Source organism: Choloepus didactylus, chromosome 1, assembly GCF_015220235.1.
Source record: "Choloepus didactylus isolate mChoDid1 chromosome 1, mChoDid1.pri, whole genome shotgun sequence".
In the NCBI taxonomy this organism is placed as follows: Eukaryota; Metazoa; Chordata; class Mammalia; order Pilosa; family Megalonychidae; genus Choloepus; species Choloepus didactylus.
The window spans coordinates 113,494,256-113,508,250 of NC_051307.1; the positions used below are offsets into that span (position 1 = coordinate 113,494,256).

At 40.0% G+C, this 13,995-nt stretch overlaps 1 protein-coding gene across 1 annotated transcript in view; it reads right to left on the bottom strand.

Annotated features, from left to right (window-relative positions):
* The window catches only part of ACTL6A (actin like 6A), a 39,996-nt gene extending 31,975 nt beyond the window's left edge, over positions 1 to 8,021 (bottom strand). The window contains exon 1 of the mRNA XM_037840062.1: positions 7,838 to 8,021. Within this exon, the coding sequence (XP_037695990.1) occupies positions 7,838 to 7,862 (25 nt within the window). The 5' untranslated portion in view covers positions 7,863 to 8,021. The remainder of the gene's footprint in view (positions 1 to 7,837) is intronic.
* Positions 8,022 to 13,995: the final 5,974 nt, after the last annotated feature.

Genomic DNA, 13,995 nt, shown 5'->3' on the forward strand with positions numbered 1-13,995 from the left:
ATATTTATGTGTGTATGTGTGTGTAATGATACTATTTAACGTATTATGGATGCACACACATGTAGTAAAAATATAAAAATATGCCTGGGGTATGGGAATGTTATACACCAACATGAGTTTGAGTTCAGTTGTTATCTCCAAGGAGGAGAGAGGAAGAATCTATATCAATAACATTTTATGAGGCAGATATGGCAAAATACTATGTCTATTTAATCTCAGTGGTCAGTAGAGAAGTATCATATACATGCATACGTATATGCATTTTATTTTTTAGTATATTTAATTTTTACACTGCAAATATTCACAGCTGAGAGATGGTGACTGCAGAGTACTGAAGCCATTTTTATGTAAACAAAATGAAGAGATACCTAGTTTTATTTATCATTTGAAAGGAAATTTCTGTGTTTGTTACACTTTCCAAGGTAATTAACGCTTCTCTGTAAAACGCTCTAGCCCTAATTATTTTGTCTAGGGGTCCTTAAGAACAGAATACTGCATTTGTTTTCACCATATCACATAACTCAAGTACATCAGTAAACATGAATTGGTTACAAAATTGTAACCAGAATGCTGGGTGAAGGAATATCCTCACTAAATGAATTACTTGGTTAGCCAAAAATTTCAACTTCTTATGAATCCTTTCTCTGAATGTTTTAAAATAGATTACAAAAGAAATCAATTATTATAAAACATAATTCGATCCAAGTATTCCCTGGGAAAGCCAGGGACCCCATGTTAAGAGCCCCTCCCCTAATTTACCCTTTCCTAGGTAATCGCCACCACTCTTAAAAATCTCAATTTGTATCTAAACACTGATAATTCTAATCTCAAAGTTCTCTCTCTCAAACCCTAACCTCAGTCTAGAGCTATATCCTGAACTTCTTACCATACATCAACATCAATTCCACCTGATGTCCCATGGGTATCTCAAGTTCAACATATCCAAAGCATTGTCTTCCCACCCTGCCTAACTTAGTCTCTCAGCATTCCCTATCACAGTTGGTGGCCCCAATCATCAAACACCCAAGAAGCATTCTGAATGTCTTTTTCATACCTCTAATCAAATTCTGTCAAATTTGGAGCAGTAGCTCCTAAATATTTCTCAAATTCCCTTGATTCAAACACCAATGAACCCAAAGTAGGAGAGTGACAGGAAGTTTAACATCACAACCACAGAGGTCTAGGTGCTTAAAGCCTAGGATGACATTTCCAATGGATTAAAAAAAAAAAAAAAAAAAAAATCCTCAAGGACTGGATCCCTCTTCCACTAAAAATGCTGCTGTTTTCACTTCTTTGAGGATTTTAAGGTTCTACCCCAGACTAAATGTCTTCCAGTTTTAGGGGTGATGTGATTTTCTGAGGAAACAAGAAATTGATGGCAATTTTCTAACCTGACCTTAAAACATTCCAAAGGGATGCTGAAGATTAATACTCCGAAAGGGGATGGGAGGTGGTTATTTTTTTGTTTGGATGAAGGTGCAGCCAGAATTGGTAATTCCAACTCCTGGGGAAGATAATTTTGAGAAATTTTTAAGGTTAGAGATTCAGGGCAGGGGAGGGGGGCAAGAGTAATGAAACTAACAATTTATCAAAGTTGGTCTTGTAGTATACCTGTTTATTTTTGTCATGCAAAGGAGTCTGAAGTAGAGGAATACCATGAAAGATAACTGTAACAGCAATGAATAGGCCCAGAAACCAGTTAGGAAGTAAGGAAATCCTAATGAATTACATAGTACTCCTAAAGCTAAAGAGAGCAACAAATCTGTCTGGAAATAATTATTACAATAAGACAACCATAAATCTTATAATTTAAAATACAAAGAGCTTTTTAATAAGCAAGCAGGTTAAAAATACAGAGTCTAGTAAGTTAATTACACAAAAATTCGGGTGAGAGGTTTGATTACTTTCACATGGATAACCCATGTAAAAGCAGGACCCACTATGAATGCAGGATATACAGTGGTAGCTCAACCATAAAATCATGCAATTATTTTTGTGAGTTTTAAACACTTAAACACGAGACAGGCCTTATTATGTATTCCTCTACGTAAGTTAACAAGAGGCAGGATGTTTATTTCAAATACCTAAACCATATATGATTACATGACTTACAGAGAAACAAAATTCATGTTTTATTCTTTTTAAATGGGGAGACCCAGAGATGCCTGTTCCCTACTTACTGGGAAGTAATGTGACTTTGGGCTGGTTATCCAGCCTTTTCTATAACTCATTATTTTCTTCAATAAAAATGGGGACTAGTAGTACACCTTCTCATACGTTTGTTTTGGATTAAATGAGTTAATGCATGGATTAAAAGAAAAAAGCCTTTGGAACCATTCTTGCACATAGTATGCACTCAATAAATGACCACTGCTATCATTATCATCCATTTCCACCTTAGTCATATTAAACAACCTCTTGTAAAGAAATACTTAAAATAGCCTAAATCGGGGGCAAGATGGCAGACTGGTGAGCTGTAAGTTTTAGTTACTCCTCCAGGAAAGTAGGTAAAAAGCCAGGAACTGCGTGGACTGGACACCACAGAGCAATCTGACTTTGGGCATACTTCATACAACACTCATGAAAACGTGGAACTGCTGAGATCAGCGAAATCTGTAAGTTTTTGCGGCCAGGGGACCCGCGCCCCTCCCTGCCAGGCTCAGTCCCGGGGGAGGAGGGGCTGTCAGCTCCGGGAAGGAGAAGGGAGAACTGCAGTGGCTGCTCTTAGCGAAAACTCATTCTACTGATTCAAACTCTAACCATAGATAGACTGAGACCAGACACCAGAGACTCTGAGAGCAGCCAGCCCAGCAGAGAGGAGACAGGCATAGAAAAAAAAACAACACGAAAAACTCCAAAATAAAAGCAGAGGATTTTTGGAGTTCTGGTGAACACAGAAAGGGGAAGGGAGGAGCTCAGGCCTTGAGGCGCATATGCAAATCCCGAAGCAAAGCTGATCTCTCTGCCCTGTGCACCTTTCCTTAATGGCCCTGGTTGCTTTGTCTATTAGCATTTCAATAACCCATTAGATCTCTGAGGAGGGCCGTTTTTCTTTTTTTTTTTTTAAATCCTTTTTGCTTTTTCTAAAACAATTACTCTAAGAAGCTCAATACAGAAAGCTTCAAAGAATTGCAATTTGGGCACGTCAAGTCAAGAGCAGAACTAAGAGAGCTCTGAGACAAAAGGCAATAATCCAGTGGCTGAGAAAATTCACTAAACAACACAACTTCCCAAGAAAAGGGGGGTGTCCGCTCACAGCCACCATCCTGGTGGACAGGAAACACTCCTGCCCATCGCCAGCCCCATAGCCCAGAGCTGCCCCAGACAACCCAGTGTGACGGAAGTGCTTCAAATAACAGGCACACACCACAAAACTGGGCGTGGACATTAGCCTTCCCTGCAACCTCAGCTGAATGTCCCAGAGCTGGGAAGGTGGAGCAGTGTGAATTAACAAAGCCCCATTCAGCCATCATTTCAGCAGACTGGGAGCCTCCCTACACAGCCCAGCAGCCCAGAACTGCCCTGGGGGGAGGGCACTCACCTGTGACATAGCACAGTCATCCCTCAACAGAGGACCCAGGGTGCACGGCCTGGAAGAGGGGCCCACTTGCAAGTCTCAGGAGCCATACGCCAATACCAAAGACTTGTGGGTCAGTGGCAGAGACAAACTGTGGCAGGACTGAACTGAAGGATTAGACTGTTGCAGCAGCGTTAAAACTCTAGGATCATCAGGGAGATTTGATTGTTAGGGCCACCCCCCCTCCCCGACTGCCCAGAAACACGCCCCACATACAGGGCAGGCAACACCAACTACACACGCAAGCTTGGTACACCAATTGGGCCCCACAAGACTCACTCCCCCACTCACCAAAAAGGCTAAGCAGGGGAGATCTGGCTTGTGGAGAACAGCTGGCTCGTGGACGCCACCTGCTGGTTAGTTAGAGAAAGTGTACTCCACGAAGCTGTAGATCTGATAAATTAGAGATAAGGACTTCAATAGGTCTACAAACCCTAAAAGAACCCTATCAAGTTCAGCAAATGCCACGAGGCCAAAAACAACAGAAAATTATAAAGCATATGAAAAAACCAGACGATATGGATAACCCAAGCCCAAGCACCCAAATCAAAAGACCAGAAGAGACACAGCACCTAGAGCAGCTACTCAAAGAACTAAAGATGAACAATGAGACCATAGTACGGGATATGAAGGAAATCAAGAAGACCCTAGAAGAGCATAAAGAAGACATTGCAAGACTAAATAAAAAAATGGATGATCTTATGATGGAAATTAAAGAAACTGTTGACCAAATTAAAAAGATTCTGGACACTCATAGTACAAGACTAGAGGAAGTTGAACAACGAATCAGTGACCTGGAAGATGACAGAATGGAAAATGAAAGCATAAAAGAAAGAATGGGGAAAAAAATTGAAAAACTCGAAATGGACCTCAGGGATATGATAGATAATATGAAACATCCGAATATAAGACTCATTGGTGTCCCAGAAGGGGAAGAAAAGGGTAAAGGTCTAGGAAGAGTATTCAAAGAAATTGTTGGGGAAAACTTCCCAAATCTTCTAAACAACATAAATACACAAATCATAAATGCTCAGCGAACTCCAAATAGAATAAATCCAAAAAAACCCACTCCGAGACATATACTGATCACACTGTCAAACATAGAAGAGAAGGAGCAAGTTCTGAAAGCAGCAAGAGAAAAGCAATTCACCACATACAAAGGAAACAGCATAAGACTAAGTAGTGACTACTCAGCAGCTACCATGGAGGCAAGAAGGCAGTGGCACGATATATTTAAAATTCTGAGTGAGAGGAATTTCCAGCCAAGAATACTTTATCCAGCAAAGCTCTCCTTCAAATTTGAGGGAGAGCTTAAATTTTTCACAGACAAAGAAATGCTGAGAGAATTTGCTAACAAGAGACCTGCCCTACTGGAGATACTCAAGGGAGCCCTACAGACAGAGAAACAAAGACAGGACAGAGAGACTTGGAGAAAGGTTCAGTACTAAAGAGATTCGGTATGGGTACAATAAAGGATATTAATAGAGAGAGGGAAAAATATGGCAAACATAATCCAAAGGATAAGATGGCCGATTCAAGAAATGCCTTCACGGTTTTAACGTTGAATGTAAATGGATTAAACTCCCCAATTAAAAGATAGATTCGCAGAATGGATCAAAAAAAATGAACCATCAATATGTTGCATACAAGAGACTCATCTTAGACACAGGGACACAAAGAAACTGAAAGTGAAAGGATGGAAAAAAATATTTCATGCAAGCTACAGCCAAAAGAAAGCAGGTGTAGCAATATTAATCTCAGATAAAATAGACTTCAAATGCAGGGATGTTTTGAGAGACAAAGAAGGCCACTACATACTAATAAAAGGGGCAATTCAGCAAGAAGAATTAACAATCGTAAATGTCTATGCACCCAATCAAGGTGCCACAAAATACATGAGAGAAACACTGGCAAAACTAAAGGAAGCAATGGATGTTTCCACAATAATTGTGGGAGACTTCAACACATCACTCTCTCCTATAGATAGATCAACCAGACAGAAGACCAATAAGGAAATTGAAAACCTAAACAATCTGATAAATGAATTAGATTTAACAGACATCTACAGGACATTACATCCCAAATCACCAGGATACACATACTTTTCTAGTGCTCATGGAACTTTCTCCAGAATAGATCATATGCTGGGACATAAAACAAGCCTCAATAAATTTAAAAAGATTGAAATTATTCAAAGCACATTCTCTGACCACAATGGAATACAATTAGAAGTCAATAACCATCAGAGACTTAGAAAATTCACAAATACCTGGAGGTTAAACAACACACTCCTAAACAATCAGTGGGTTAAAGAAGAAATAGCAAGAGAAATTGCTAAATATATAGAGACGAATGAAAATGAGAACACAACATACCAAAACCTATGGGATGCAGCAAAAGCAGTGCTAAGGGGGAAATTTATAGCACTAAACGCATATATTAAAAAGGAAGAAAGAGCCAAAATCAAAGAACTAATGGATCAACTGAAGAAGCTAGAAAATGAACAGCAAACCAATCCTAAACCAAGTACAAGAAAAGAAATAACAAGGATTAAAGCAGAAATAAATGACATAGAGAACAAAAAAACAATAGAGAGGATAAATATCACCAAAAGTTGGTTCTTTGAGAAGATCAACAAGATTGACAAGCCCTTAGCTAGACTGACAAAATCAAAAAGAGAGAAGACCCATATAAACAAAATAATGAATGAAAAAGGTGACATAACTGCAGATCCTGAAGAAATTAAAAAAATTATAAGAGGATATTATGAACAACTGTATGGCAACAAACTGGATAATGTAGAAGAAATGGACAATTTCCTGGAAACATATGAACAACCTAGACTGACCAGAGAAGAAATAGAAGACCTCAACCAACCCATCACAAGCAAAGAGATCCAATCAGTCATCAAAAATCTTCCCACAAATAAATGCCCAGGGCCACATGGCTTCACAGGGAAATCTACCAAAATAGCCTAAATCACAATAATCTCCATGAGGCAATGAGCACATAGACCCTGTGTTTCTGTCAAGACTGCACCTTCAGGCTGGGAAGAGGTAAATCATGAAGATCCACTATGCCTTCTCCGAACTCCTGACTTCCACATTCAGAAATCAAAACCAAGCACATAAATTCGGCAAGAGCAAGGGTCCATATACCTCCTCAGAAGAGATTCTGGAACTACATTCCAAACTACTAAGAACTGTGAAAACATTTTTTCTGTTATCCCCTACTTATAAAATTCCATCCTTTTCAGAAACAGCATCCTGACTAGGAACAATAACAGCAAGACTTGAGATTTGTCTCCTTGTTCCCTAACTCATCAAAGGCAACGCAAAACATGAATCGCAGACAGAGCTTCAAATCAACCGGCGCTCTTCTAAAAACACAGGCTCTGATTCAGAAGATTTAGCGTGGGACCTGAGATTCTACATTTCTAAGTAGCTCCCAGGTGATGCTGGCTGCTGGTCTACAAACCACACTTTGAGCGGCAAGGATATATTTTACCTCATTTAAGCCCATCGGGTAACTATCATCATTCCACAAATAAGGAGCCCGACGTTGGGAGAAGTTATTTAACTTGCCCAAGGCCAAAGCGCTAAATGAATGGTGAGGTTGACACTACAGCCTAGGGTCTCTGTAAATCCCAGGCCCATGGTAATCTTTCCACTCCACCAAGGACTACCTAAGAAAATGAGCGAACAGACGTCTAGAACCCCTGGCAAACTCTCTGGGCACCCTTAAGTTACACGTGTTCCTAAATTAATCCCAAACTCGAAGATGTGAGGCAGCGCCAGGTCTCCGCGCAGACTGAGAGAAGGCTGCGTCCTGAGTGGCCGCCACTTCTCCCTCGTTTCTACCCCTCGCGATTCGCCGTACATTCCGTGGGGCACTGAGAAAACCTTCGGTCCACGCTTTCAAACTACTGGGACCTACATACACACACGCCGACACGGCCAAGTTATGGAGACCCTCGAAGAGATATGACCCAGGATGGGTCACTTAAGCCGGAGCTTGGCGGGCCAGCCCCGAGGCCGGCGCTCGCCCCCAAACCCCGCTCCTATGGGGACCGAGTCAGAAAGGGGGCGTCGGGGGCGCTCGCTGAGCCCGGACGGGCAAGGGGCGGGGATGGGGCGGGGAAGCCGGGGTCCCGAGAGGGGGAGACCAGAGGGGGCTGCTGGGGGAGGAGGGCCGGGGGCGCAAGTTACAAACCCCACACGCCAAAAAGGCGCGCTCTCTCGTCCGGCCGCACTCACTCACCTCCCCCGTACACGCCGCCGCTCATGGTTGTTGTCGGCGCGGATCCTACGCTAAAGGCTACCAGACGAATTGACTGCAAAGGCCGCGACTGCAGGTCCAAGCGAGGCACTATCCCCCAGCCTCCTTAACTTCCACAGCCACCCCCTCAGGCAACAAAGCGGTATCCACACACCCCGAAGCACAACTACACTTGCTGCCTCTTCTTATCACCCAATCGCGAGAGGGCCAGCCTATCCTCTGGCCAATCAGAACGAGGCTATGCTACGTCCCTGTCGTAGCTCTGCTAGTTGAGCCAATCGAAGGCAGCCCTGGGGGGCGGGGCGAGAGGAAAGAGACGGAAAGAGAGTAGGAGTTGGGTTGCAGAGCTGAAGGAGGCGGGACTTACCGGGGTGGGCGGGAGAGTTGGACGGAGGAAGCGGGAGAAGGAGGAGGAAGGTTGGAGGGAACTGTCAGGGGCGGGACCAGGGGTGTGGCTGGGAGCAGAGTGGCGGTAGGAACCCGCGTGGAGGAAAACAGACCTCTGGAACCCAGGTCTGGATATTGAGAAAAAGTTTTCTCTTCCCTGGATTACTACAACAGCTTGTCGTTCTGCTTCTTCGCCAGACTGAAAACAGCTTTATCTTTAAAAACGCCCATATCTGGTCATGTCACGCTACTGCTCAAACCTGTGAGATGGCTGCATGTCCTTTTAACTGATAGTTCTGAAATTGGTAGGTCTAGAATCTAGACATACAGGGGCTATTAAACGTATGAAAAATTGAAATAAAGCCCCATCAGTCACGGTGCCAGTAGGGTGACAGAAAGTGATGGAGAGTGAGGTGGGAAACAAAGCTAGTGAGAAAACCCAGGTCTATTCACTTTATCCAAGTAAATATGAAATAACAGTATATTTCATCATTTAAGAAACTCCCACTGACCCAATGAGATAATGCAGGGGTTAGCAATCTATGGCCTGCAGGCCAAATCCAGGCTGTCATCTGTCTTTGCATTGCCTGTGAGCTAAGCCCTCTTAAATGTTTAAAAAAAATTAAGAATAATATTTTATGACATGCAAATTATATGACATTCAAATTTTAGTGACCATAAATGAAGTTTTATTGGAACACAGCCAAACTCATCCCTTTATGGCTGCATTCAGTCTATAAAGGCAGAGTTGAGTAGTTGCAACAAAGATCATGTGGTCCCTTAAACCTAAAATATTTACTACTTGACATTTAAGAAAAAGTTTGTTGACCCCTAAGATGATGCATGTAACAAACCTAGCACAGTGCACCTAGGTTAACTGTTGTCCCATATTTACAACTCTCAATGTAGTGCATATCAAGTACCAAAAACATTGCTACTTCCACTTTCTGTTTTTATATCAGACTAATAGAGTTGACAACCTCTAAAACATTGTGATAAGTTGGTCCTGAATAATTAAATGTTGAGGAGATAATATATGTGAATTTATAAGACACAGTAATCCATTTAAATTTAACATGTAAATATATGTGAATTAATATACAGTAACTTAAATTTGACTTTATATATCAATATTGCTCATCAAGGCTATCTCCGTGAATGTAGGAGAATATATTCTAGAAATAAAGATGCCTATCTGGGATGGAAAAGAGTAAAATATCTGTCCTACTAGTTCAGAATTTATCCAAAAGGAAACAGTTCTGCAGTGTTAATGAATCCCACACCATGGCTTGATGCACAGTGCTCTGAGAGGAAGCTAGAAATGCTGTGACTGTTTCCTGCCACCACGACCACACCAGAATGCAGGGCAACCTTAAATCTGATAGCACAAAGAAGACAGCTTGAGTCTTGGATAGTTTTGCTTTAAAAGTAAGAATTTTTCCCCATTAGATAATTTGGAGAGATTTTTAAAAAAAACAGATCATTCATTTCAGGTCAACTTGTTCCTTCATGTGTCATTGGACTCATTGCTTCTATTCAATAATAAACCATTGAAATGAACTTCAAATGAAATGAACTTCTCCACAGTACATCTGATGTGTCAGGACTGATCACATGTCAACTCAGATAAAAGTGCACACTTAAGCCTTTCATAAATTTTAATCAGTAAAAAATGTAATAAGGCATGAAGATGATTGGCCTTAAATATTGAATTGCTGGAAGAAAGGATAATTGAGAAAGGAAACTTATTTAGCAGCCCAAGAGAACAATGCTGGGGACTGCACATTCTCAGTAATAATGACATTGTGTCCTTTGAGGCAAGGCATCGTATGGAAGCTTGTTTTCTTCCATTCTTCACAACTAGAAAAACTAAAAGAAAATATGTTAAAGGAAAAATATAGCAGAGACCCAGCAGAATCCACAAAAAATAAAACATCAGAGGTCTCTTTGCATTAATTTTTCTTTTCTGCAACCTAATATGTTTTTTCTAAAATCTTGGCTCAGCCTATGTTAATATTACAGATAACAGATTAAACAACAACAACTCAAGGTTATTGTCTGGTACTCTAATCCTTGTGGGCAAAACATATCAAAACAATCAGTGCTTACAGTTTCCCCTCTAAACCACCATTTCAGGTATGCCAACCTGAAAGCAAACCTTTAAATAACCTGTATGTAAGCTTACCTAGCCCACAGTAGGTGCTCAGTGGTTGATTCTATATCCAGATCTTTAAAAATGAGTGCCCTTCTTAAAACTCCTTTATAAAATCCAATCATCAAGAATTTCCTATGTACCTGCAATACTTGATTTTGCCTCACTGGGACGCTCATCTTCCATTCTTGTAATGTTGCACCACAACCATGTGATGCTGCATGAACCCTCATTCCTTTTTTCACCAGCTCTGTCAACACTAAGATAATGGAATCACAGCACTCATTTCAAAATGTTACTGATCTTGTCCTTTGTGGTCTTTGTCCTTTATTAACTCAGAGTTGTAGAAAACAAAGCTTTCCTGTGATTTAATTTTGAAACTGTCATTAATACAAGCTAGGAAACTAATTCAGAGTATTGTCATACTAAGGTTTTGGGAGAAAGGATCCCAAAATTTATGTACATCTAGAATTATTTTATGTCATGCTGCAAAATATATGGCATTAGCAATTATGAAAAGCAAATTTTATATAGACAATTTTGTGTAGATATGTGTATGTGCAAAGACTAATTATAAGTACCATCCTCTGTTTACTGAAGTTCCAAAAATATAACACTTAGGCATGCACTACTGCATTCCAGGATAAGTAAATATCTGGACTCTAGAGTGTTTCAACCATAGAAATATGATCAGTCAGAGTTCATACATCCATTTGCCATTAGAATAGTAAGAGATCTGCTAACCATTTCAATAATATGTTCTAAATTTATAAAGAAGCAAATGAAAGTATATTTGGTCATATCTGGTGCCTTTATAACACGCCAATAGGTTTGCTATAATATTAACGTTGTGGTCGGGGGCGGGCAGAGATGAAGTGCTAGATGCTCTGTGAATTTTGCAAGTCTTCACTGTTATTTCATTATCACTTAACAAAATCTCCTCTTTGTTCATTCAATATGGCTCTTGCGAGAAATCAATATGCATAAGCAATGTGAACATTTAATCAACTGGTGGTATAAAATGGCACCAGCCCACCTTGGGTCACTTTGGGACAAGTCATGGGTTTCCCACTGATCTGGGTCGGTGCCAGCACCATGTTTTGGGGCTGTTACACAGCCCAGGAAGAAACACTGAACTGAGTCTAACATTCTTGCTCTGTATTCCTTCTTCAGAACCCTTGAAACTGTTTTGGAATAGGAAGGATCTCATATATCTGCTATATGACAATAATGTCTACAAATTAATGAGCTCTATTATGTTCTACATAGGGAAGGTGCTTGCATAGTTTCTAATTCTTCCAAGTGTGATGGGAAAGCCGAGGAACACAAGGATTACCCAGTCAGCCAGAACCCTCTTGGCCCCAGGAGAAGCAAGTCTTCCAGCCTCTGAAACAGTGAGCCAATAAATGCCTGCTGTTAAGCCAATAAATTCCTGCTGTCCTGTTTGTCTTACTAGACTGGGAAACTAAGACATGTACTATATATACTTAATCAATTTCTAATGTAAGTTCAGATTATTTCCAATTTTTCTCTGCTTTGAACAACACTTCAGTGAACATCCTTGCAGCTAACATCCTTGCAACTAAATCTTTATAGATATCTTTATTTCCAAGAAGTAAAACTGTTGAATCAAAGGACATATGCAGTTTCAAGGTTTTTTGTTACCTATTGGAAAATGCCTTCTAGAAAGATAAAGTAAGGCTATTACAGCAATCTTTGTCCCATTGTTTACAAGTATTACTCTAACTTTGCCATTTGCATTTGAATTTTATGCTTGGTATTTTAAATATCTTTATTTAAAATATATTTTGAAAATATCTTTATTTCCTGTTTATGAAAGTAACACCTGGTTAGTGTAAGCAATATTTAAACAACTACAGAATTATCTCTGATAATCCAAAACCCCAATGATAAGCAATGTTATCAGTTTATACCCTTCCCCACCCCCATTTTTATTACTATTTTCTAGATTTTAAACAATGAGCATGTATTACTTTAATAATTTTAAAAATATAAAATAATCAATAAAATGGGCAAAGGAGAAGGATACATTTATTTCTAAAAACTGAAAACAAAAGAGAGGAAAGTATAAAATAGGAAATGAAACTCTCCCTCAAAAACTACCTCACCCATGGTTTACACTTTGGTAGATATTTTTCACTTAATATAATTTAGACAGTTCTCTGCATTATGAATAGATTTACCTAATTTTTAAAATTATTGCTCAGAACAGAGATAGGGAAACAACAACCTGTGGGCCACCTGCCTATTTTTATAAAATTTTATTGGAACTCAGTCACACTTATTTGTTTCTTTATCATCTATGGCTGTTTTTGTGTGAAAACCAGAGTTGAGTAGTTGCAAAAGAGAATTTATAGCCCATGAGCCTAAAATATTTACTCTCTTAAATTTCAAGAAAAAGAAACCTTTGAATTCCACTGTAGGGATATTTCATAATTTATTTAAGCAATCTCCTATTGACTGACATTTCAATTATTTCTGACGTTATTAACATTCATATAGATTAAATCATAGTTTAGCATTCATTATAATATCTTGAGTTTCTATGTCTGCATATTTGTGACTACTGACATATATAAGTTTAAAAAATTTATGTTAATATATCAATCTTTTCCTTTATGATTTTTGCCTTTAGTAACATGCATAGAAAGGAGGATAGTTCACATTTGTTAAAATATCCCAGAGCTTCCAAAAACTGTTTTGTTTTTTTCTTCCCAGAACATCCAGCTCTCGCAGAATTCTCTGCTACCTGAATGGCCTGCTCATCCTTTTCACCCTCTACATCAGGAAAGCTGCTCAAAACTGAAGCAGAAGAGGTAAATACCTGAAACTGTCAAACTCCAACCCAGTAATCTGGACTCTTGAAGATGATTGTATAACAATGTAGCTTACAAGGGGTGACAGTGTGATTGTGAAAGCCTTGTGGATCACACTCTCTTTATCTTTTGTATGGATGGATGAGTAGAAAAATGGGGACAAAAACCAAATGAAAAATAGGGGGGGATGATTTGGGTGTTCTTTTTTACTTTTATTTTTTATTCTTATTTTTACTTTATCTGGTATAAGGAAAATGTTCAAAAAATAGATTGGGGTGATGAATGCAGAACTATATGATGGTACTGTGAACAGTTGATTGTGCACTTTGGATGATTGTATGATATGTGAATATATCTCAATAAAACTGAATTTAAAAAACAAACAAACAAACAAAAAACAAAGCAGAGGAGGGGTAGCTGCTACCTGGGACTCAGCCGCCCTTCCTTGGTGTGCTCCAGCTGCCTGTGACAGAGCTGATCTTCCCCTGAACTGGGCCAAACTCCCAATTCTGACTCCGGCATTATGGACACTGAGTGGTCCTCTGCCTGACATGGCTGTCCCCACACAGCCTTCCCAGGACTCTGCCTGTGCCCCCTGCCTAACCTGGCACAGCTTGATTCTCAGAGTACCAAGCTCGCCCCAGTTGCCTGGACTCCACACCTTGCCCAGGCTCTCCAAGCTGATCTCACACCCTGGCTGCAACTTTTTAACTTATGGCTTGCCCTGCTGTTGTATAGTCACCAGACCTGAAAGGTTAACAGAA